Source organism: Pseudopipra pipra, chromosome 4 (assembly GCF_036250125.1).
Source record: "Pseudopipra pipra isolate bDixPip1 chromosome 4, bDixPip1.hap1, whole genome shotgun sequence".
In the NCBI taxonomy this organism is placed as follows: Eukaryota; Metazoa; Chordata; class Aves; order Passeriformes; family Pipridae; genus Pseudopipra; species Pseudopipra pipra.
Genome location: NC_087552.1, coordinates 47,620,841 through 47,647,360, shown reverse-complemented (window position 1 = coordinate 47,647,360; position 26,520 = coordinate 47,620,841). Strand labels below are relative to the sequence as shown.

The 26,520-nt window shown below is 38.3% G+C and overlaps 1 protein-coding gene across 4 annotated transcripts in view; it reads left to right on the top strand.

Moving 5' to 3' along the window:
- CRACD (capping protein inhibiting regulator of actin dynamics) overlaps positions 1–26,520 on the top strand; it is a 125,158-nt gene that overhangs the window by 51,771 nt on the left and 46,867 nt on the right. The window contains exons 2-4 of one of the 4 annotated variants that reach the window (XM_064652811.1): positions 9,705–9,848; positions 19,413–19,878; positions 22,419–22,490. In XM_064652811.1, coding sequence (XP_064508881.1) covers positions 22,466–22,490 — 25 coding nt within the window. In that variant the 5' untranslated portion in view covers positions 9,705–9,848; positions 19,413–19,878; positions 22,419–22,465. Of the gene's footprint in view, positions 1–9,704; positions 9,849–19,412; positions 19,879–21,932; positions 22,491–26,520 lie in introns of those variants that run through there. The other 3 variants (XM_064652810.1, XM_064652812.1, XM_064652808.1) reach the window with 3 other exon arrangements.

Below are 26,520 nucleotides of genomic sequence, written 5' to 3'. Positions count from 1 at the left end.
TACCCCGGCAATTTCTGTCTTTCACTACATGCAGTGCTTTATTAAATGAACACAACAAACACTGAAAGTCCTAAAAAAGAAATTATATATCTTTGTATTTGATAAAAGCCTGTCAGACTTTCATACAGCAAATTATTTCCTTTCTTATCATCCCTTCCTGTCTTTTGACATTAGTACAGCTTATATTTTCTATCCTTAGGATAATTAGAAACAATTAGGTAAACTGTTGGTCGCCACCACTCCATTTTCTCCCTTCTCTCTTTTTATATGTGAGGAAAAAAATTTAGAAGGTTACAATCTCTTCAGGCATGGAACTATTGATTTATAACTAAGTAATATTAATCTTGTATGGACAATGTGGCTTTTTGCATACAGATTTCTTGCAGGGAAAGAGTACCAAGTGTGTGCAATCTCACTTCTTAATTTCCAGAGAGGAGAAAGCACAAACCCTTCTGTACCATTTTCTACTATTTAAGCAACGATACATCAGTATGAGAGAGGTAGATGTGAACTTCACGTGACAGTCACCAAAAGCTGTTAGGACAAAGGTACTGGCCTGCCAGTAACCATCGGCCATGGTTTCAGAGACAAATTGTCATACTAGAACAGGCTGAAAAACTATCTGGAAGAAGCTGGGAAAATATAATGCTCGAGTTGCTTGTACAGCTAGTTGGAAAACAATTTATCACATGTACTGCAAAGGCAACTTAGGCCAGTTGTCAGCTAAAATCACCGCATGCAGCTGGCATGACACTCAGCTGAGTTCTCTTGCCGTGTTAGCAGGATGAAGATGCCAGTGAAATGCTCCCTCTGTAATTTATCTCTTTGGAAAAGAAAAAAAAAATAACATGTCAGTTACAAAGCTGCTGGACCCAAAGAAACATACAGTGAGGCATGGGTTCATTTGGCTAAATTTACCAGAGACAACATCTTCTCTGACAGAGGACAAACTCTTTCTTTTTTTTTTTTTCTCCACTGCAAGTTTTTCATTTTTTTGTTTTCCCTCCGTGGTGATGTTTGTATGTCAAACAGCCTCCTTAAAAGGTCTTGCGGTCATCATCCTGTCTCATTTAAATTCTCTTTGAAGGACTGCTGTCCTCATGATGCCATTAAGACACCTGTAATTATTGGGAAAATTTGGAGTAACTGAATTTTTTATTCTATGGACTGTGAAAGTCCCTGTCAAATGTCACAACCTGGAGCTCACAGGACTTGGATCTGGGTACTCTGGATCTATGGTCACTCATTACATCACGTAGTAGCAGCTTCACCCTTGTGCAAAAGCCTTTTTCTTGTCTGACCTCGTGCCAGCAGCTGCCCTTTGTCCTGCCTTTTTGTTGGCAGCCTTTGTCTCCTGTGACTTCCATGCTGCTGCCATGCCCATGGGACAGGGATTGAGCTTGGCTGGAGCAGCTGCAGTCATAGGCACTGAAAGGTGAAGGAGCTGGGCTGAGAAAGATAGAGCCCCAAAAAGCTGGATTGCTCCCACTGCATTGCATATGGGGGGTAGTTTCTGTCACCCTGTGAGGCTGAAAGAGCTGGGTGGTTACTGAAGCCGAGTTTCTTTTTACATATTTGGTCCCCATCTTCCCCAGGGTGTTGCTGCATGCCACAGGTTGGACCTTGGCACAATGACTCTTCTCATGTTCTTAAAGTTAACAAAATATATTTTACATCTGTTAAATGTTTCACTTCAGGAAAGCCTTGGACGAGGTGAAAAGATTAGGCAGGGTTCCCCCTCTTAATTATTGAACTATGACCTCATTTGTCTTCAGAAGCTTCTGCTTTTTGCCACCTATGACCTGTGGTGGTTGAGATAAAAACACAAAACCTGTCAAAAGGAATCTGCTATGGCATCAAGATGGATGCTCTTGTGTTTACTGCCCGCTGGTGCGTGGCACTGCTGACTAGAAAACTTTCTACCTCTACAGCATGTTGGTTTTATGCTTCTCTAGTTACCCAAGGATGAGGTCACTGGCTTCATTAATGATTTATGTTTATATAGTGCCTTTCTTCAGAGAGCTTCCAAGGCAGCTGGCAAATTTATCTCTGCATGAGCGAGTACCTGAAACAAACTATTACTGACTTCTCCGCAGACTGAGGAGCTGGTACAAGAAAATCTCTTTCCTCTCCTTACTTGGATATACACTAGAGTTAGGCATCATTATTCAATAAGGCTTGTGCTGTCTGTGCACTTTGTGATATGATATTCCTCAAATAGGAGTTTCTCAGGCTTTTTGTCCCCTTTTTTCTTTTTCTTTGAAGTTCTTTTGACAGAGGTTTTTTGGTTTTTTCAAACTTTTACTCGTCCTACTCCACAAACAACTTTAGAGCCTCATTTAAGTCAGCCTGTAGCACAGAATTCAACTGAGATCAAGTAAAGGGAATGGCAACTGGTCACATAATATTGTAGATAATTTTTCTAGCTGTGCTCGGAAATAGTGTGGTTATATAGTCAGGAATGGCACATAACCATAGAACACTGGTTTTAATTGCACTTTTAGTGAACAGAAAGTAACCAGAGGATTATGCCATCATAAAATAATCTTGCAATGGTTGATGACCTGCCTTATCATTTTTTTTTCCCTGGGTGTTAGAGGTTATACTTGGCATAGTAAACAGAGAAGCAAAAACATATATTTTGTTAGTGAAATGAAGAAATTGTAATATTTCACATTTTAATCTTTTAGAGTATATTAGAAGCATTTCTAATTGAAGATGTTTGTGGTACTTGAGAAAGAACATCACATTATTTTTTAAAAGAAAAAAAAAGTCTTCTTAAGGCACACATATAAAGTGTGTGGAAAAGAAACCAAAGTACAGAGAGAAGTTGGGTTCCCATTTATTCCTTGGCATTTTACACTTCTATTCTGCCAGTGTAAGTATAACTAAACTGCAATAACATGTACTAAACTGCAATGTAAGTTTAGTAAGTATAACTAAACTGCAGTAACGTACTTTGATTCACACCTGGGCAAAGCTTCCTGTGGCTAGGGCAGGTTGAGGTTAACCGAGCATGACTGGAGAGCTGGATTGAATAGTCTGATAGAGAAGTTCTCTCTTAACACCTTACAACACAGGGAGGACTACAGTTTTAGTTTGATTTAGTTGCTGTTCAACATAAGTGAAGGTAAAACTACAGCATGCTCTGGCTGTGCTGCAGGACGGTGGTGCACTAGTGCATTGCAAAAATACTCCCATCTTCCTACTGCAATGCTGTCAAGCTCCCCTGAGACCAAGTGAGTTTTCCCTTTTCCATTCCTCATCAGCAGTAATATTATGCAGGTTAAACAGTCTCATTTACCCATCTGTATGTCTCCCAGTGTCTTTTAATGCAGCTTTGCCGCTGACCTATGCAAATATAATTACCTTTGCTACCTCTGGCTGTGCTGGAGGGAAGAGAGGGAGTGCAGAGGTGAACAAGGGACACAGCTGCAGGGCAGGGGGTGGTTGGCCCTGCAAAATCTACATTTTTCACATTAAGATCTGGCAGGTTTTTCTGAGGAAAATATTCCTACCTTGTAGTTTGGGAGATCAAAGCTTTCTTCTTACTAAGTCTTTTGCATGCATTTGGATTTTATCTATATAACTTTGACTGGAGAAATGACTTTTTAATGGTGTCAGCATGACCCAGGGAAATTACAACGTCAACAGCAATTGTTCTGCAGGTCTGTTAATCCAGTTTTATCCTATTTACTCATGCTGTTGTTTGGCTTGTGATAACTAGGGTTGTATTTAAAAAAAAAAAAAAGTTTTAATTGTTTGTTTCCTAATTATGGCAATTACTTTTCTATTTTTTCCCGCCTGTTTTCACAGAATCACAGACTGGCTGAGGTTGGGAGGCACCTCTGGAGGCCATCTCATCCAACCCACCTGCTAAAGCACAGTCACCTAGATCTCGTTGTCCAGGACTCAGTCCATTTGGGTTCTGAATACCTCCAAAGGATGTAGACTCCTTTATTGGGTCTGGCTGAGCTGGAGTTCATTTCCCCATAGTAGCCCTCACAGTGCTGTGCTTTGCATTGGTAGCTAGAAGGGTGTTGATAACACACCCATGTTTTGGCTACTGCTGAGCACAGCACCAACGCTGTGACATTCCTTCCTCAATCGAGGGCAAGATCCTGGGAGGGGACACAAGTAGGCCAGCTGACCCAAACTAACCTGAGGGATATCCCATACCATAGATGTCAGCTCAGATACAAAAGCTGAGGCAAGGAGCAGGAGGGCGGGCACTCATTGTCTCCAGCGGCTGCCTGCTGAGGAACCGTCACACGTACTGAAGCCCTGCTTCACGGGAAGCAGAGAATAAACCCTGCTATCTTTCACTTCGCTTTTGCATGCCCAAGCTTTGCTTTGCTTTTGCTTTGTTTTTGCTTTAATAAACTGCCTTATCCCAACCCATGGGTTGTTTCCATCTTACTCTCTCCCCTGTCCGGCTGGGAAAGGGAGTGATAGAGCGGCTGGGTGGGCACCTGGTGTCCAGCCAAGGTCAACCCACCACAAATCCACAACCTCTCTGGGCAACCTGTGTCAGTGCTTAGTCACTCTTACAGTTAAAAATGTTTACTGATGTTCAGAGGGAACCTCCTGAGTTTCAGTGTTGACCCGTTACCCCTTGTGGTGTCACTGGGAAGAGTGTGGCCTTCTCTGCACCCTTTACATCTTTCTACCTTATTGCATGCCCTTGCATGCCCTTGCATGCAACAAATTTTTTTTTCTTCATTTTCTAACTTGGGTTTACACCTCAGAAGAGGATTCCTTGCAAGGCATTGCTGAAAATAACAGTATAAGGAAATCTCCTGGGAGAAGTCTTTACTCCTACCTCTGCCACTCCTACCTCTGAAAACTAGGAGCTGAACATTTTTACTGCTTGTTTTTCCATGAAGCACCAAGCAGCTTTATGAATTAAGTGACATTTTGTGATATCCTAGAGTTTTGGGGCAGAATATATGTCAATGTTAATAGGTGTGCTAATTTACCAAAGTTTTCCTTATCCTAGGATTCCTGTGCTACATTATGAGATATTATTTATTAAGAATGATTTCTACATTTTCTGTTATTTGCAGTTCTTTTAATTGCTAGTTCTAAATGTTTAGATTTTTACTTATTTCTCAAGAAAACGTAACAGAATTTAATTTTGGCTGAGGAGTGAGAACACTATTTGCCCACTGTGTTTGGGTACTCTTTTCTGCATATAGAGTAAGAAATTATTTGCTCACTTCATTTGGGTGGATGGATAGGAGATGTACACTTATTAGTGTTACGGTAGCCCATTTTGAAATAAAATTCACTCCAATATGCATTTAGATAAAGAAATGTGTCTAGGAAAGGGCAGGCCAGATCATATCTGATAGCATAGTTCTTTTTCTCTTAATGAGTCCTGGCAATCCTCCCTTGCAGTGAGGGGATTTGTTCCCCTTGAATGGTCCAAACCTCTGGGAAGGAAGTAATGTTATATAAACTTAATCTGCTATTCTAAGGCTCTGTGTGTGAGTGTGTGCTCATACACATGTGGATGTTTGGGGATTATGCTCCCTGCAGGGGCTAGAGAGTCAAACTCAAGTTTGGCACCGTGATAAAATATCTGATCTGATATGATCTCTGGAGATTATTTTCTTAGCTTTGAGCAGTTGTGGATACTATATGATGCATTATCAGAGAAAATAATCCAAAGTAATGGATTTGTATGATGTATAACACAGAAAAAACTCAGTATCTGGTACAGAGAAAGAAAGGATTTATTGGCCACCGAAGAAGTGCATCAGCGTTCTTTTGGGTTTGGATTTAATTTAAAACTAAACCTTGGTATCAAAATATACTATAACTCACTAGCAAAACAACTTATACTAACTACTTTCCGAAGACTGACTGTGCCAAAAATGTTTTACTGAATAGTACTAATTTTCCTGCTTCATAGGAGCACCTCTCTTATGAAGACAGGATGAGAGAGTTGGGGCTATTAAGCCTGGAGAAGAGAAGGCTCCAGGGAGACTTTAGAGCAGCCTTCCAGTACCTAAAGAGGGCCTACAGGAGAGCTGGAGAGGGACTTTTTACAAGGGTATGTAGTGACAGGACAAGAGGGAATGGGTGTAAGATGAAAGAGGGTAGGTTTTGATTAGATATTAGGAAGAAATTTTTCACTGTGAGTGTGGTGAGGCATTGAAACAGGTTGCCCAGAGAAGTTGTGGATGCTCCATCCCTAGAAGTGTTTAAGGTCAGGTTGGATGGAGCTCTGAGTAACCTGGTCTAGTGAAACTGGTCCCTGCCCATGGCAGGGGCGTTGGAACTAGATGATCTTTAAAGTCCTTTCCAATGCAAACCATTCTGTGATTTTATGACTCATAGGTAACTACTTGTTGCAAACTTTTATCGGTAAGTAGTCTGGAAAAGATTTAGTTTTTGATTGATATTCCACTTATTTTTATATGTGTACCAAATGTATTATAGATGTTATCAAAATTAATCTGAGGATCACATTTTGAAATGTGTTAACTCTGTTTCTAATGCAGAGTGATCTACGAGGTTCTAAAGAAACCATTTAAGTCATAGAGGGTTTATCTTCTTGCTCATGGTACAAAACACTGAGTCACACCTTTCGGTATTTTAACTGACAGATATCCCTACACTCTTTTGCTTTTTTCAGGAGTTGTTGATGTTGGCTTTCTCTGTCAGATGATAATTTATTTTTTCTTTAAATCAGGAGTTTTCTCTGCATAAAAGAAGAAGTATTCTGTGAGTAATGTTGCTTATATTTATCTGTGATATGCTGAACAGCATATTTCCTTTTGTAGTGTTAGGCAACTATCCCGAAAGGTTGAAACATGCATTTAGAAGAACAGGGACTTAATAAACAGGGAGAGAAGGTATAGCAGGGTCCTTTAGTGGACAAATATTTGATAGTTTGTCATGCTTAATTGCCTGCTAGTTTTGTGTTGTGTGACGCAATAACAACCATGTGGACTATGTACAAGAACAACTATTGTCTGAGGTGCTGAAAATAGACCAGTTGATCAGTTTACCACTTGTAAGTCTAGCATTATGGTAGGTATTTTCAGTGACCTGCTTTATAGTGGCCTATCTCTGTTCTAAAATTTTGTACTATTACTATGAGATAAAAGGTAGATGTGAAAAAATAAAACGCAGAATAGAAAGGTCTGTATCCAAAAAAACACTTGAAAAACTGAAGCAACTTTTTATTTCCTGATTTCTATTCTGGTCAGAATTTCATGGGCCTGGCATCATTGCTTCTGTCAGTTACTTATTACTGTGGGATGTAGTAATTTTCCCTGAGTGTATGCAGAGTATGTGTCTGCTTAGTTTTCTGTGTTGGAAATATGTATTTCTGATTCTGTATTGCATTTGATGGCTGTGTTGGAAGGGTACAAAATAGAATAACTTCCTGACATGATCTTTCAAGATCCAAATATTCCATGCTGGCCTGTCTGCAAGAATTTCCTTTTCACTGAAGTATTTCCCTATCCATCTGTCTCCGTGTCTTCCCCGAGAAGGAAGACCTTTTCTCTTTGCTTATTATTCCCAGGGCATATCTCCTTGATGCATCTTGAGCTTAGTGGTTAACACTGTCTGTGCTTTAAGTTTTCTTTTCTCGCACCTTGAACAGTGAAGGTCTGTATTACACTCAGGAGCTCAAAGTGCTTTGAATTTTGATTTTCAAGAGTAATAAAATAATTCAGAAGTTGACCCATTGCTGCCATGCTTCAAAACCTCACCCAGAAGAATGAAAACTGACTCTCCATAATGGGCTGGTAGATGTGCTGCATACCTTGGTATGCAGACAAGACGACAGACCTGAAGTCTCTCAGTTACAGCAGGCTCCTTATTGCAGGTGCAGTGAACTCCTGGTGTCTGCAGTGCCATGGCCATTAGCATAAGTCACTCAGGTGCAGAAAGGGCAGTGAAATATGTGACATTAGCACACTAAGAGATGTTCTCTGCTCTGCCAGTTAACAGCATGATGTCTGCAGGACAGGAAATCAGAGAGTCTGTGTTGGAGAGGGATTTTGGTTGCATGCAGGATTTACAGCTGTGAATTAACAGAGATCTTTGCACTGGCAATTGATTACAATTGATTTTGTGGAAAATTTTTCTGGTGAAAAAGCGAATACATTCCTGCCTGTTGTGCTAGAACAACATTGACCTGATATCCTGATGCAGGCCACAAACTTTCCATGCTCAGACTATAGCACACGCTATTGTCAATGCTGCATCTTATGCCCAGAAACAAGAGGGTAGTGCTGAGTCTACATGTGAAAATTAGATTTGAGGTTGATGAGAATATATGAGATTTCTGACACCTGGAGTTGCCATTTAGACTCAAGTACTAGTTGTTCGAGACCATCACATTTTGTCATATGAATTAGGAGTACCTTTTTTTTTTTTTAGAATTGACCTAACAAGCTCAGGATTTTTTCATACCACTTTTTCATCTCTCACTCACACCTTCAAGACATTCTGAATGTTATGAGTGGTGCAGAGTCAACTGAGTGCTAATTTCTCAGTTTAGACAGACTGCCTTGTTCAGGTGCCTTTGCTAGGAAAACCACAGATCTACATCATCTGTTCTGTCAGCCTGAGAGTGCCCACCAACACCTAGCCCATGAACTTCAGGAGAAGCTGAATACTGGGGCTAATAACCCCATTATTTAATGCCCGCAAGCTGTTCTGTTTGATTATCAAGAGTCAAACATGCGCTTATCCTTGTCTTGTCAAATGGAGCATGATTTAACCAATAAACTAATTACATTGTTCCAACAAAATACTCTTATTTGTAGTGCCTGAAGATGTAAGGATAAATGAATATACCAAATACTATTTAATAACTGCTAGAGTGTGGGAATAGATTAGATGCTACAAAATTCCTGTTTGATACTTACTTCTAGTTCAATGCAAAATGAAGCACAGCAAGCCCTAAAATGAGCATAAAACTTTTGAGGTACATTTTGAATTGTGCAAGATCAAAATTCCAAAATTACAGTTAAATTTTTCAAGGTAAAACGTAAAACTAGTAAAACCAGAAGAAAAATGGTTGCTTTGTTTAATTTTGCAAGTTGTTTTCGTCTGTTTAAATTTTTTCTGTTTTGCAGTGTATTCAAACAGATTACCATAATTTCAGGTTTTGGCAGTAGATTTTTTTTTTATTAAACAAAGGCATTTAATGTTTTTTGCCAGGAAAATAGTTAAAACTCACTTTTGTGCATTCTAATAGAAGGAAAATCAAAGATATGACAAAGTGACCTTTTAACTTTTAGAAGTTATTAGTTTTTCATTTTGAGAAATGAAAATACTACATTTTTATTTCAGCCAAACTACAGTAAAGCCAGTGATATATTTTTCTTGAGATATAATTGATTTAGAACTGCAGGACGTGAGTGTTTGGAAGGAAAAATAAGAAAGTGTTGCTATTTCTCTAGTTAGAACGAGGAAAGAAAGACCATTTTGTATGAAAGTCTCAGAGGGAAGTCCAAAGCTAATGAAAATTTCTCAGGTTGCAATATCTTTTTTTTTTCTTTCTTCCTTATTTTTTTTTTAGACTGCAAGCATCTCAAACCATTTACAAGAGATGTGGCAGACAGGAACTGTTCAGCTTATAAGCACCCTTCAAAAGAGTGAAAACAAAAAAATCCCACTCCTAGGCTAGCTTAGAAAAGTTGAACTAAAATTCTTTCTATTCCACTTTTACCTAGACAGTTCGGGAAAAGAATGTTAACCACCGGTCCCTAGCAGCGTATCCTGACTTCTGATCTCTTATATTAAAGAAAAATACCCATTTCAGAGAGAGTGCAAGACTGTGTGAAAGTAGAGAATACCACACCTCAGCTTAAAAAAAGGTAAGGAGAGGTTTTTCTGCTAATCCTTTAACACCATAAGTGTTGTCTTCATTTAACAATTCATTAAGTTGAACGCAGAAGTGAATATTTAGATAATAATTGAACACTGAAGTATTTATTTACCCTGCATGTTCTAACTTAGAAAAAAAGATACTTTTTTATTGAAGAAAGAATGCAATTCTTGTGTTTCTGAGCTTAAAACTATTTGCTTTGTAGCTTTTGTGTGTCTTTTGGAAAAAAGAAAACAAATGCTATGAAAAACAGCAAATATTATCTTTCATTTCAAGCACTGAAGTTATTTTTAGCAATGCAAAGATTTATGTAGTCTCTGGTATACCACACAACTCTCATTTTGCCAAGACATATACACAGCATGTTTGTAGAATGTTGCCTCTGGGAGTTGATGCTAAGTAGTAGTCTACCATTTATGCTTTTATCAGAACAGATCTGCACTATTTTCCTTTCTGCCAGGTTTTGGATTGACTGGTTATTTGTAAAATATTTACAACTCTGCTTCCTTTGACATTTCAGTTCTAAAAGGTATTGGAAGAAGCTGAAAACTGTTAAAACATACTTTACTGTGCATTCTCAAAGTGGAATAACAGCAGCAGAGGTTTTTTCCTATTCAGATTCTCTTTTTCTCCCCCCCCCCCCCCCCCTTTTTCTTTTCTTGTTCTGGGAAGAGTGTTGGAATTCCAAACAATAGGTAATAACTTCTTTCTATAGCAGCCATTCTGCAATGTGGTTCTAGGGCAAACGTGTTCATCAGTGATGTCATTTGCAAACACTCTACACCACATTTCTGTAAATCTGGGTTTGGTGTCTATCTAATGTAAAAACATTGTCTTTGCTTTTGCACAAAACAGTATGATTCTGTTATTTGAAGTTATTTTTGTGGTTTTAGAGAATCTGTCCTGTCTAACCCATAACACCCTGTAAATTCACAAAGACTATTGGTTACCTAAAAGTCCTGCCTTACTTGTGACTGTCTTGCCAAAATGTACATTTGGCTGGTGTGTTATGTGGCAAGAGAATAAACGACCAGCAGATATCATTAAAAACTCTTCTGAAATGATCAGCTGAAATATATTGGCTTACTTATAAGAAACAAAGGTTCTGTTTTCTTGAGATGGTCATAGTAATTTTGACATTTTTCTGCCATAAAAACCTACTACACCTCAGCTGAAGGTACACAGGTGTTTGTGAAATACCTCTTTGTGAGATGGTGTCTGTTAATGTATTACAGGTGGGATATGTTCGTATTTCTTCAAAGCAGGAAAATAAGAAATGTGCCACCACCAATGGAAAATGCTCTGTGAATGCAGGATGCTTCCTACCTGCTCTCTAACCTCATATTTCCATGCCATTTGTGTGTGAGGATTACGGACTCTGAACTATCTTCTGTTTCCTTTGAACAGACTTAGTTTGAGCAAGCAATATGGCACTTATCAAATGGAACATCTTACACTTTGCCACGTAAAATGCAATACCCATTGGCTTAAAATACAAATATTCAAAGAGCACTCTAGGACAGTGGTCAGGTGTGATCATCTCCAGACTGACTAATACAAATTTCATAAGTAAAATATGCAAGATATACATCTGTATATCTAGAATTTGCATATAATGTTTCTTCCCAGAGATTTAAAGCTAGGTTGCTTTTCTGACAGTGTACCCAGTGTTCTTTCATAACCCACCCACATATCCTGTTGTTAGAATATTCTGCTTTTTACTGCAGAAATGAGTCCAAAACTTTTTTAGAAAAAAATTTGCACTATGAGTAGATATTTTGCTTAATCCATAAGATTCTTTTTGTTGTAAATCATTTGTAAGTGTAGCGTTAGTCTATTTTTGAACAAGGTTATTGAAGTCTAATATTTTGGGGTTTTTTTCTAATACATACAAGATTTTTTTATAGTTGATTCTACCATTTCACATTTTCTAGGTTAAAATGCTTGTGGCTTTTATTGGTGACCCTACCCTGCTTCCCCCAAGACTTCAGTTTTCCTTTAAAGAACACTTTTTGTTTTCATTCTTAAAAAAGTGGAAGAAGAGGAAACCCTTTTTTATCTTATATGCTATTAAAGTTTTCTTTTTATTTCATTTGTGTCATCCAAATCTGATTTCCCCCCTTTATTCTGTAATTTCCTGTTTTCTTGATTTTGCTTCTCCTGTTCTTTATGCATATCCAATTCAGATTTCTTTCTTACAGTAACTGATGACTATGGATACATTTGATTGTGTTCTTTCAAGTCACCACAGAGGAAGTACGAACAGCAAGGATTTTCTGAAATAAGTCACTGTTCAGTAACTAGCTATGAGAATAATCTATTTCCTATTTTAATGAAGAAGATGGACAGAGACCTTGGTTTAGTCAACATTATATTGTAGCATTTGTTCATGATTAATTTTCTAGATTTTTAGATTACTCTTGCAATGAATTTTAGTGACAATTAGAATAACTGGCAATGTGAAAAGGCCCTTGATTTTTTAACCCTCTACATAGTAATGTGGGTGAATTGGAAGTCTTCTCAAATTTAATATCACAAAAACAGCCAGGAAGTCTTTCACTGTAAACGGGCTCTGATTTCATGCTCTTAGGCAACTCAGCCTTAGCTTGCTTTTGTGCAGAACAATGTCGTGTCCTCATTCTAGTCCAGTGAGGGAGTGACCCCACACACCAGAGAAAACTGCTTATTCCGTCTGTGGTGTGTTCACTTGGTGCCTCTGGCTATGCTGGGCTGGGACCTGGGGTCGGTAGTAGAGCTCAGCTGCATAGCTCCATCCTTGCACCATGTGGAAAACTCTACTAAAAAACTCACCTATCCTTCCCACAGCTATGTCTGTCCACTGTGCGGCCCTCCCCACTGTAGTACTTAGAAAGAACCAACGTCTTTGTCTCCTCCATGATTGAAGTAGAACAAACAAAACCAAACAAACAAAACCTGAGAGTCGCAGCAATCTGAAATCATGTTTTCAGTGCAATGGAAAGTATTTTCTGATATGCAATTAATGAATTAGTTCAGAATATCACACTGTCTGCAGAACGTTGCAGCAGGAGTTGAAACCTGGGGTGGTTACATCCATGTGCTGATTGTCATGGGGCAATAATTACTGTAAAAATGCTAAAGATTTTGATGATCTGAAAACTAAACTGTAAATACCAAACACTTGTTTTATATATCATTTGGGGAATCTCCTGGTTGTGTGTATTTCTCTGTGTGGCCATCATGTAGGGAATTGGAGGTTACCAGCTTAGAGTTTAGGCACTTAGTCCTTCTCTTACTAAGAGTCGTGAGATCCGTGCCTAAGATTTACCAGGTTGGCAACCTGTAAGCTTTTGGAAGTTCAGAGGTTTGGCTTTTTTTAACTATTATTGACAGGGAAGTGGGAGGGCAGTAGATAGATCTCTTATAATGTGTAAGCTATACCTAACAATTTTGGGATCTTTCAGAGAGCCTGGAAAGAGTGAAGCAAAAGGTACAAGCTCCTTCTACAGAAATTTCCTTTGAAAGGTAATACTGGCATGCTGAAGAACAGGATTATAGTTGATCATCTCTCTTTGAAATAATGGCATGACAACTATAAATAAAACAACAACAGAACAAAACAAGTTGTCATGTCACAGTTTTCATGTTCCTTAAGTCTCCCAATATATAACAGAACTAGTTACCTTTTGTATTTGCTCTGTTTCCCCAGGAAGCTGCCCAGTATGGAAAAATGTGTCTTGATAATTTTGCAAGAAAGATTTTTGGGGCTGCTTATGTCTCAAAACGGGGTCCAAACCATGAAACTTGACTGGTTCTTGAATTTTTTTCAACGTGTTCAGAATTTTCTGTATCGTCAATATTTTCACAAGGCTAGGAGCCATGTTTACAAAATTTAGATTAGTTTCTGTTTTGATTTTTATTTTTGTGGTCCTACTGATGACAAGAGTTTATACAATTGATCCAGATTTAGTAATTCCGTAGGCTACATTCTTTTTATTTCTTCCATGATGAATTCCGTGAAAATATCAATGAAGTGTGCTGTAGGCAAAATTATTTGAGGGCAGAAGGTGACTTATGCTTCTTCTAGTACTTTCAGAACAGGGCGAATTAAAGTGTTCCCTATGGTTATTTTTTTTATGGCTGCTCCTACATTACAGTTTCGAAGTTCGAATTTGAATCTTAAGAGTATTTAGGAATTCAGGTTTGTAGGATTGGAACAGGAAAAATTGACACAACTCCTGATTTGAATTTGCTAAAGCAATATTTTTGTTTGTGATGTCCTGCCTTAGGCATCCAGCTGTGGCTAAATAACCTTAGAAGCCCTATTTCAGGAAAAGACAATCAAATGCTTAATTTTAATATGATTTAGTGCTTCCTTGAGCTGAAAGCTCACTATAACCCTGGGCTTCAGTGACTGACTAGGATGGAGAGAAGTAAAGCTCTTCAGGAAATTCTAAAAAGAAAAGACATCCAAATAGATATCAGAGCTAATTATGATATGAAATGGCATGTTAAATTCAGTTATGCCAATGGACTGACTAGCTGGTGTGTATTCAAAGACAGTGACCTTCCTCCACTCCACCTGAATGAGTCTCTCAACTGAAATGCAGCTCAGAAACTTAGGCAGCTTTTAAAATGCTTCTTGGAGATCTGTAATGTCATGAACTGGCAGTAGGCAGAGGTGTCTTCAAGATGAGGTCCTTCTTCAGCTCCATCATTTTTATCAGTAAGTAAAAAGGGGAGCTGAACTCTCCTGCCGATGTTGGATAACATTTCCCACCACAGGATCCTACTGAGGTGACTAATTTTTAATTTTTGTTGATAAAACTCAGGATAAAACAATGTCATATAGTGCTGGTTTGTGTTTCACTTTGGTTTCATATTCTCTAAAAGTGAGACTTCTTCCCAAAAATAAAGAATGGTTCTGGAGATGAAGCAAGAGTATGAAAAATATATGACCCATAGGCAAATTGTCTAGAAAAACCCTTTAAGGACTTTTAAGCTGTTATTTTAATCTGAACTGTATGTTTTACAGACAGACAAATGCTGTAATTTTTAATGGCTGTCATATTTTTAGATCTGGAAGACATAATGCACCATTATAATGCTCCTATGTAACATAGGCAGTAAAAGTGCCTATTGAGCCTTTTTATTTTATTGAGCCCATAAATCTAGGTGTTTATTCCTTGGTGAAACTTAGAATATGGAAAACATACAACTAGATAATGTAGTCAAAAGAAAAAAATATCCTGTAAAAGATTTGCTTGTGCTTCTGCAGCATGCAGATAGCTAATACAGTGCTTCTACTATAATACTCTTTAACACTGTAAACTGTCTAATTTAGTGTGTATGTATGACACTATTTGTTTATTGTGTTAAATAGAAGTGCTGAAAATATTATTTAAAGCATTTATTAAATAAATATACAATATTATTAGTTATTTCCATTTTAATGTAATGACTGTTGTGCCTTTACAATAGTGCCACTGTGTAGTTCCAAATCAGCCTAAAATGTAATACATTTTAGGGCATTAATGACGATCTAAAGATAAAGGAAGTTTAACCTCGTGTTTGATTTCAAAATCTCAGTGGTTATATAAATGTGTTGTGCTATACTTCTTGTTTCAGTAACATTTGAAAAAAAAACAAACCCAAACAAACCCGAAAAAAACCCTACCCACAAAAAACCATGGCTGCAGCTGAAAGTGATGCTAATCAAAATGTTCACTCCGAGGTACTGGTTACTGACGATTCAGGTACTGTAAAAATAAACTGGGGTTTCGATTCTAAATTAAAGAGACAGAACACATTTTCAGTTTATTATTTCCTCATAAATTACTGCAAGGAATCTGCTTGTGTCTGAAAAATGTAGATTTGACAGGGCTGGTCTTGCAGTTCCTTCTTACTGCCGATGGGTCACCCAGTATCTTTCTTACATGGTCTGGAGCAGATCTGATTGCTTGGTCTAACACTATCCAAATATTTGTGTAGGGATTCTAGGTTACAGGATGATTTTACATCAGGAATTGATTTAGTTAGAAATGTTCAGGTTAATTCTAGTATTTGGTGAATAAGAGAGTCCTAGAAAGTCTCTAAGAAGCAATACAGAAGTATTCAGTTTGTCTTGTCTTCCCTCTTTTAAGTGTTAGACTGTTAATTTCATGATATTTCTGAGCACCTTGTTAAGTTTTTGCACTTCTTGTATGTGTCCAGTTGTTTAATATACTCTATTGAGGAACTTTCCCTGATACTGAATCTAAACTTTCTCTGGCAACAGTTTGTCCTAGAAAACACTTGGAGACTCCTAAACAACCCTACTCCTTTAATTCTTCTACAGCCTCACAGCAAAAATCAGAGTTTAGTACTGAAACTATCGTTAAGGATTCAAAATATAATCTTTTCTATTCCCAAGCTTACAGGATTTCCTCTGTTAAGGTATAAAAAGAAAACTGCAATAAGGAAATCTCCAGTGATAGAAACATAGGAAGGAATTATGGAAAATAAGATCATAAAGAACAAAATTCTTTTAGATTCCAGTTCCGGAAGCTGCTTGAGAATAAATTAAACTGAATCCTTCGGTTGGGGTGTTGGTGTCTTAGTTGTAGACATCATTAGTGTAAACAATGATTTTACTTCTGCTGAAGTGATTAAATAGGCCTGCCATCATGGAAGCTAGCACCTTTCCAAGGGAACTGGCTCAGCAACTTTAAAATTAACAGACCAGAAAGTAAATTTTAAAAGATTGTCACATGAAAATGAAAGGCACTCCTCATCACCTACAGCTTAATAACTTGTAATTCATAGTAAATACATAAAGGAAATTTATATAACTTTTGTGATGTCTATATGAAGTTGTAAATGGACAAGCCTACAGTTCAGTCCATTGAGAGAAAGAATATATATGAATGAAGACATAATGAACTTTCTTACAGAAATCTTAATTCTAAAAAGTATAAAACATTTCCTGAGAAGACTGAAATGCCTCTTAATCTGCAAAGAAATCTGACTTATGTTGAGCACTAGTTACAGAAGCAGAAGTTCATAGTGTTTTCTCTGGCTTTAAAGATTTTTAATCTGTATCAACTAACTAAAAGCTAGATGAACAAGATCATTTAAGATCATTCCATCAATGATGTTTATCATATAAGTGCAACAGAATAGACCCAGGCTATTCACCTTTCTTATGAGCACTTGACTCTGTTGGCAGCAGCAGGATGTATAAACAGTAGAAATTGGGGAAAGACTTTCTGTTTGTAATAAAATAGGTGGCTGAGCTAATTATGGAATGGGAATGGTGATTTTTAGATGCCTGCACTAAATGCCAGATTCTCCTTATGTTTTTAAGAAGTGTGGAAGAAGTATGCAATTGTAACTCTTAAAGGTTAAAATACTGCTGAAAGTTGTCCCAATAAAAGTCATCATAGAAGCTTATGAACTGTCAGTTTTCTCCCAATTTCTTTATCTTGACTTCAGAAATCCCAAAATCCATTAGGCATTGATTTTAATCTTTATTTAGGATTCACACGTAGCTAATCTTGTTCAAATTCCCTCTGCTTCCTTATTTTCCTCCCCCCTCTTTTCCTTCTGTCAGCCCTTCATTTTTCATCAGTTTGCCTTAAAGGCCCAGGGTGGATGAGTCAGTGATTCCAACCTGTATTTGCTTAGATACCAACTCCCTTTTAGGGATAGCAATATCATGCTTTAGCTCAGTAGGCAGTCATGCTTTTTGAACAACTTTGACATCTAGAACTTTCTTTTATTAGATATTGACTGCTGCACTCCTCTCTATTTGAAAAAATCATGCTCCCTAGGTTTGCTTTTTAAAAAAAAAAAAAACACAAAAAAACCAAAAAACAACACAACCCCCCCAGCTCTTGGCTGTGCTGATATCACCAATACAATGAAGAGTCAGACTGGTTTAATAATTTTCCTTTCTTGTCTACTTGTCAGTTGTTCATTCATCTTCGGTCACTTGAACAGCTATATATTTGCCTTCCTGCCTCCCACTGGTCCTCCCCTCCTCCCCACTCCCAGGGAACCTTAACACTGGCATTGCCAGACCTCGTGGCTCTGAATTTTGGTTTGTTTGACTTGACAGTTTGGAGGGAAGCTAATACTATGTCTTTTCCTTGCTAAGTAAAGAACAAACTGCAGGTACCTGGAATAAGATAGGCTGAAAAGCCAAAATACCTGGTGAGAAGGAGATCTTTCATGCTGCCACCAGAGCAGCATCTGAGTGCTTGCTTGAGCAGGCACGAGATGCTTCTAATGCACCAGAAATGCCACTATTGCTTGATACCGTGGAGCTGCAACCACATGCCCAGATTAGGGGTCTCTCACTTAGAGAAGGTGAGGAGGGAGGGAACATTTTCCACCCTGCTTAATTCTGTCTTCATCTGTAAAGCCAGGAGAAAGCTGGAAGGGGAACACATGATGGTATTGTTCTGTGTTAATTTTTTTTCTAATTAGCCAAAGTATTGAAAATGCTTCTGTCTCTTTAAAATGGTGTGGTATTTTGTGCTGTGACTATTACCGTACGTGAAGTTATTTGAGTGAACAGAATAACTTCATGTGTGTTGAGGTGTGAGGTGACCTCATTATTCCTAAATCTGTTCCTTTTTTGTGGCACTTCTTATTCAGCTCTGCTCTTTCAGCTGCTCAAGTGTTTTTATTTCTGCTCTGGTTGTGTAACAGATTTTTTTTTTTAAATTTCAGAATCATAGCAACATAAGTTGGTTAGATGAGCCAACCTGGCAGAAATTAGCTGCTCATAGATAAGACAATAATAGAGCAAGATTAAACAGGTTTTGTGGCTTAATAGAGTAAGAAGCGATACTTGCCAGATTTTACTTTGATGCAAGGATGTTGATTAATGCCAGAGATGTTTCATTCCAATCAAGACTTCTGTTAAAGACATTTTAAAAAATTATCATTTTGCCATTGCTTGCACAGTCAGAACTTCAGAGAGGTGTTGTGTTGAACACTCCGGCAAATTGGCGTTCCCTGTCTGCCTTCAGAAGGGCATGTCCTGGGGAGCACTGGCACTCTGCAGTCAGTGCTTGTTCCGGGGCAGAGGTGCATATCTCCAGGGAGACGCTGCTCCCTTCAGCAATTTCTGCTTTTGCTGTCACTGAGGACTGTGCTGTTGGGACTCTTATCTGGAAATGAGGCACCTGTCCACTCACAAAGAAAAGAAAAAAGTATTTCTCGAAGTTCACTTGGTGGTCTCCAGGCAGCCTTGGTGGTTATACTGAGTAGAATTTCTTTGAAGAGACAGATTAAAGGTGGATGACTGCGTATCCCGTTGCAAATGCCATATATTGACAATTTTTATATGCTAACTTGAAAGTTTTTCCATTTAGACCTCCAGCATTTAAGGGACACATGAGAGACAAGATTGCAACTCCATTGCTTGAGAGCTCTCTATCACCTCCTGAGTTGTTCCTGTGGGACATGCTTGTCTAAATAACGGATCCCATCTTTTGTATCCTTAACCACTCATCAGAAACTTCCTGGCTCCAGTGGTGTTTGCCTGGTTCATTTTCTGCTGCTCTCTCTTGGTTTCTTGTACTAGCTTCAATATTCTCTACTGATCGCATTTAGCTCTGGAGCACCTGAGTGAGTTGGTGATCTGTGGGGTTTTTACTGAGCAGGTAAGTTTTCTGACTAAGTGTGCTTCCTAAGTTAAAGGTCTAGTGCCTATGCCAAATCTATACTTGCATAAATAACCTGCCTATCTACAATTACATATAACAAGTTTTTAGCAGTTCCATTGCCTCCATTTCCTGTTGCATTGAAAATAGTTCCAAATGAAATTTTGGCCAGAGGGGCAAAAATTTTAGTTTGGCATCAGTGGATGGCATTTCTGCCAGTTCAGGTATGTGAATTATGTAATTAATATCTGCATAAGATAATGTAAAAGCAAAACACACCATGTGTGTTTTAGGGGCTTTACTTGAACTGGAGTTGTTTGGGGAATAACTAGGACCTTTTAAATGCCTACTGCATTACACTTTTCATCTATCAAGACCTATTTGCAGGTAAGCCAGTTGAAGGAAAACATTTTATTTTTGTTTTTAAACTTTGCATTGAGTTTAATTTTGTCACTTCACCTTTTAATCCTCTTTCATTTAATATTTTGACATGTAACAAAAGCATGTGTTTCAATTTTCAACCCTGCTTAAACAGAGAAAGGCTATGGCAATGGTGGCAGGCAGTTCAGATGTGACTGAGATAAAGCTGATATTAGGAAGTTATAGGGAGAGTGGTTTCTACCTCTTCATTGCCAGATTGTCCACCACTTATCTTCATGTCTGTTGTCTGAGTGATGCTGCTGCTCAGCTGTTGCTACGAAAAGTCCTTTGATAACCTTGTGTGACTAAATGGTACTAATTGTCTTCACCTAGGAGGCTGTTTCATGGTCATTCAGGCATCTCCAACTTTGATGGTAGATTATGTTATCCCTGTAAGAGGTACCTCTTGACAGCTATGCTTTTCAATATTGTAATGTCCATCTGTTGGTTTCAAGGTGGATCTTAGTCAGTCATGGGGTTTGAAGTGAAAAGACTGCAAAGGACCTGAACAGCTGCAGAATGTGCTCAGGGAAGTGACCACAGCTATGATCCACAGAGTTTCTGCTCAGGTACCTGTGCAGTCTTTCGGATGATCCTGAGCCCTTCTGTAAGCTCTCATGGTCTGAATTAATCCTGGCTTGCTGGTTTTTTTTGAGGGATGCTAGATCTAGTGCAGCGCTGTGGGAGGAAGGCTTGAGGGGGCTGCGTGAGGTGATTTATTGACTGCAGAGAATCTCAGTCTGTCAGCCGCTGGAGTGGCGTAAGCAGCCCTTATAGATGGGTCAAAAAGCTATGCATTGTGTCAAACCAAAGTAGTTTCATCTTCCTGTTCTTTTTTTTTTAGCTCTTTTTAATTAAAATGAAGTTGGGTGGAAGTGATTCTCTTGGTTCCTGAGAATGTTTCATTAGTGAAATAAAATGTCTCTAAAGAAAGAAGTTGCTAAAGTCATTATTACACATAAATCTTGATATATCTACCCAAAAAAAAAATTGGCATGAGATGCCTCAGTGGAGAAAGCAACAGGGGGATATAACTCTCAAGCTTTTTATTTTATCTTCTCTCATTTACAGTTCAATCCCATTGGTCTGTGTTTTATGCAAATTATTCTGTATGTCTATATTTCCAGTGCTTAGAAAGAAGGGGTCGCTAAGCAGCCTAAGATTGTTCAATGTTTTTCCAGATACATGTTTTTAATTGACTTGACAGAGGGAGATTTGAGAAATCAGGTATTAGTAAATGCACTATGTACAACAGATTAATCAAAATTTTCCTTTGTTAAAGGCTTTATCTTCTGACTTAAAAAGTCTCCGCAATTGATATGCAAATGCCAAGGACCTCTGTTGAAACTGGATAAAAACCATAAAGTTTTGTTTCACATTGAGAAAGTATAGTCTTTCTCTAGATCTTGAATTTCCTGAGAAGCATTTTTTGGTCTTAACACCATCAGGATGTGAAAGCGTAAGCATAAACACTTGTTGTTGGTCTTTGGGTAAAACTTGTAATACATGATTTTGAACAAACACCATGCAAGAATTGAAAAGACATCATTAAAACATTAATTTCCTGTTGTGGATTTTACTGCATGATTGTTCCCAAGAGAATTGAAAATTAGACCTCCATTTGTATGCCAAACTACAGATCTGAGAGCATATCTTTACTGGGTATATTTTCCCTTAAATCCTATTGCAAATGCGTTTTTGTAGAAGACCGGCACCTCTGCGAGTGGAGCTACTGGATCCATGGGAAGTTTTATCCAGAGCACAGAGAAGTACTGTAGTAGGCTTTGGCTCAACTGGTGTTGACTGAGAACTTCATAATGAAGCCTTTTTGGGGTTTTATATTCAAAATTTTATTGCTTTCTAAGACGAATTTGCATCATTGTTGCTTCTTTTATGGTGAATAAAGTCTGCTTAATGCTTGTCTCCATTTCATGGTACTATAGGATGCTTCAGAAAATACTAATGTCTGGCACAAATTTTCTTGGAAAATGCAGCCTCCTGATTTCATGGTAGCTATTGACATTAAATTGTTCTTGTAAAAGTAAAAACATGGATAATACTATAATGTCAGGAATTTTCTTACTTTTTTAAAACCACTGCTGTTATTCATAACACCTATAAGGGGTTGCCCAGTATCCCCAGGATACCTTATTTCCCTTGTGGGACAAGTAAGCTATTTTTGGCTTTGTAGCTGGGGAAGACTGAGCAAAAAGCAATTATATAAACTAATATATCAAATGTAAGATCACCTGGGAGGTCTTAGCTATCAATCTGAAATCACTTTGACTCTTACTAGTTAACATCTCCCTTAGCATTTTCCCCAGGGAGAGTGCTAAGAACAGGGTGCTGAAGTACACGCCCAGCCTTATTTCTAAGGCTGTTCCTACAAGCTTCCTATCACGTTACAATATGTCCTTCAGAGTTCTCTTAAAGGCAGCAACAAAAAAAAAAAAAAGCCAAACAAACCCTTCTCTTTGGTGATTTCATGGCTTTTGTTTCTTCCTCAGAGAAGATCAAGTCTGGAGTTTCTCTGACTTCGTCTGAAATTGTAGGCATGATCAATTTGTTTAAGAAACCTTGTAAGTACTTGACTGATGGAGCACATGATGTCCTGTCATTTGAAAGTTCACTGTTAAGTTTTTGTGGCTTAGTCTGGAATACTTTCAGTGGGGAGCTGGCTGAGGGGAAAATGTGCTGTGCTTCTTGTTTTTAAGCAGGAGCTGCTGCTAATGTGTGTGCTGCTTTTGTCCATTTTTATGGCAGTCAGAATAAACAGTGTATGTGTGAAGCTCAGCCAAATCCAAACCAAAGAGATTATTCTGGTTTATGTTTTTGCAGGTAATTTCCTGTGGTGTTACCTGTTCCACTGTGGGAAACTTGATTCCCCCAATTTGTGTTATGTCAGATGCTGTGCTTTTACCATACTATTTGAAATGGCCCTTTTAGCTGATGAAAGTTTAGAATTTATGGATTTAAATTTTGAGGTAAATAGAAAAGTACATGCTTACTTAGGATCATACGGATTATTTTTCAAAATTGTCAAAAAGTTTGCCATTTTAAAGTTTACTATGGTAATTCTAATCTTGACAGGTTTTCCTATGATAATTCTCAATTATCTTTCAGTTGCACTGATACTAAGTTATATGATCTCACTTTTATTGTTTACATTGGGTTTGCAGAGATTCTTTGACAAATTTAGAATTTATTTGAGTTAAATGATGTGAATGGACTGAAGCAGTGTTAAGTTTGTACTTATGTGTAAATAGCAAGCATGCTGTCAAGCAATGGTGCTGGATTCATGTGGTGGTGTCCTGTTCACCTCTTTGTTGGTGAAGTTTGGGGATGGGAGGGAGATGGGGGAGGACAGCCTGGCCAAAGCGTTTATAATAAACAAGGCTTATTTTCAACATAAGATGATGGTTAACATCATAACATGACTAAAGTTTTAGTCTGTTTTCAGATTTCCCCGTTATATACCTAGTGTCTCTGTTTCCACTGGATTGCATGATTTTCCACGTGAGCTTGTGGTACTGAAAAGGTGTTAAGAGGGGAAAAGGCTCTGACTAGATTCACCAAGTGCCTTTCAGAACATGAAGTCCCCCTGTCACCCTGTCACTGATAGTCAGGTCAAATGCTCTCCCAGGGAAAGAAAGGAGAGAGGAAGGAATGTAAAAAAGCCTTTACTTCTCAACAAGTTATTTAATAGTCTCTAATTATGGATTTAAATGATGAAAGTAGTAAGAAGACTTAGTTTGCATTTACTATTGAGGAATTCATGTGGGAAGAAGAGACACAAGTGTTTGAAATACCTGACTAGCTCTCTGTTGTCATCAGTTAATAATTGACATGGCCATTTCATTTGTATTTTGTTGAGAAAAACGGAGTAGGCTCGACATATAAAGAAGCTCTTAACTTCCTTTGTGAAGCAGTGGGAGTACAGCGTATCCATTCAGTACAAAGAAAAAAATTTACTTGTGTGAAGTTTTCAGACTTTTTTGGTTTTCCTTTTGTATGCTTCACCAGTGGCACTGTGGGAAGGAAACTCTGTTTCTCATGTGACTTTTACACTTGTGTTAGCTATTATTAGTTAAGCCATAACTGAGCTGCAAATTCCAGGCCCAGACTTTCCCAGAATTTGGTGCCTGCTTTTGTAGAAAACCATTTGTTCTACAATTACCACCAAATAAAATGGTGTATCGCCGTCTCGCCTTATACTGGGTTTTATGGTCAATCACTGTATGGTACTTTGGTAAAGACTTAAAAATCCCCAGCAGACAGTTGTAGGGGATGAGCACATTCACATTGTCATGTGAGACTTTGCTGAAAGCTGCTGTTCTAGGAAATCTTTGCCTACAACCACTTTGCTTGTGGTCCCTTTGCATTCAGTCTTTTTCTATCCTAGTATGTGCAGTGGTTTCTGAACTCTCTCTGCCTTGGTACAATTTCCCAGGGTAAAGAGCAAATTTTGAAAATATTATGCTATTAAAATCTTACTTTGGATGTTTGTTTCTGATTCCCTAAGAAGCATACGATTTACAAAGAGATGAGTATGACTGACTTACCTTGATTCTGCATAAGTATTAGCAGAACTCTAAAAGATGAGAACATGAATATGGATGATTTATATATCCATGAGCACTCTACATGGGATAGCAATGCTTTCTATACATAGAACATGAAGTTTTAATTGCTCATGGGTGGAGACAGACACTAATTGTCTAATCCAGTCATTTGTTGCAAAGGCATTCATTATCTTTGTCCTTTAAGATTTCTTTCAGAAAAGTTGGGAAAAAAAAGTTGACCCCATGGGTAAAGGTTGAATTTCAAATTACTCCTCTGCTTCTTGAGCAGACTGGCTGCTGTTGGAAATGCAACACTCAGCTATGTGGAATTCTTGTCTGTACCAACCTTGGCATGCCTGCATTCATTTTTCCTAATTATTAAACAACTTGCACTTAATGAGTTGCAATTAACTAGTACCTTTTGCTTTGTTACACATACAAAATTATATTCTAGTAAAATGCTTCATGAACTAATTAGATATCTCAACACAGTTGACTTCTGTCCTCTTGTCTACTAGTTTCTTATCATATAGTGAGATTAAAATCTTGTCTCCTCACTCCAAAGATACAATCTCTTCATGTTCCTTTTCTCCCATGACAGAAGAAATTTAATTCTTATTCTGGAATGTTGTTTCCCTAAATGAGGTGTCCTCTTTAATCTGTAGAACAGAGTGCCTGTCCCATTTCACAATATAGCCTAAAGCAGGGATGACCAGCTGCTCTGTGGCTACACTTGCCCCAGCTGACAACTGGAGTGCTGGAGGATAATAAGAGGCTGACTCTGGAGAGGGTGCTTGGGGTATCCTGAAGAACAGGTACAAACAAACCTTACCAGTCTGATGGCATGGTCCAGGAGGGCAGGACAGAGAGACACAGTTGTTTACAATGAGGTCAGGTCCTCAAAACTTACTAGTTATGGCATGGAGCCCATTCCAGCAGAGGAGAGCAAAGCCCTGTAAGGCTGCCTCGCCACTTTGCCCTTGCCCGTCAGAACCTCAGGGGACTTCCAGCCACCTTGCTTTTCCCCACTGTGTATCTTGGAACAAAAACTATTTTCAGAAAAAAAAAGCCCCAAAGAAAAATAAACCCCTCTCCCTCTTCAGTTTGGGCTTATTCTGCTAGAGGCCAAGTAATGCTGGTGATGGCTCTGCATACATAGAGGACTTTGGAGGTGCTGCTTGGGATTCTGCCATGCTGTGTTTCCACCATGGCTGCAAAAGGGTGATGCTGTCTTTCAGAGAGTTTGTTTCTGGGGAACTCTGAGGTCTTTTCTATGGACAGTTTTTCTGGCAGATGTTTAAAGTAAACAAACATTTGATATTACAAGGAAGTAATACAGATTGCTACATCTTCTGATCCTTCCTGAGTTGTAAGGTCTTGCACGCATTTTAAGAGCCATCCTTTCTTCCCTCTTCCTTGGCCCTGGTTAATTTCACATGCTTTATTTAAGAGGCTTTTGGCCTCCTCTGAAGTGGTGTGCAGTGCACGTGGTGACCATGCAGCAGTGGGCTGCCATAGTGGGGAGGCTTGCAGCTAGGTGTCAGTTCCACGGATGTACATGTTACCAAGGCACCTCGAGGACGAACAGTTACAGATAGATAATCTGTTTCAGCTCCTATCCAGTGTCTCCTTTCACTTTGTGCTGAAAAAAATGGGAAAAACACTTCCCTCTGCTTTTGGAAGAACTTAGTAAAAATATTATTGTATTTTTAAAAGCCATTCAAATAATTTTTGTTACAAAGTAGTGAAATCTCACTGCTCTCTTATTTTCCCTTTTTTGATTACATGGTTATTCTATTACACAATGCTATCAGGATTGTGTTACCATTACTGAAGCTTTAGGATACAATATGGGTGATGGGTGATGCCCTCATAGGAATCAGTTTACCAAACCCAAGTACATATATTTGAACACTTTATAGTCACATGCTTGACTGTGGTTTCCAAACTGGCACCTTCCAAGTAGCAACTGCCCTCCCATTAATGAATATGGATATTTATAATGCCAGGTAGCTGTATCTGTTCTGTCCAGGTGGGGTTTTCTTCC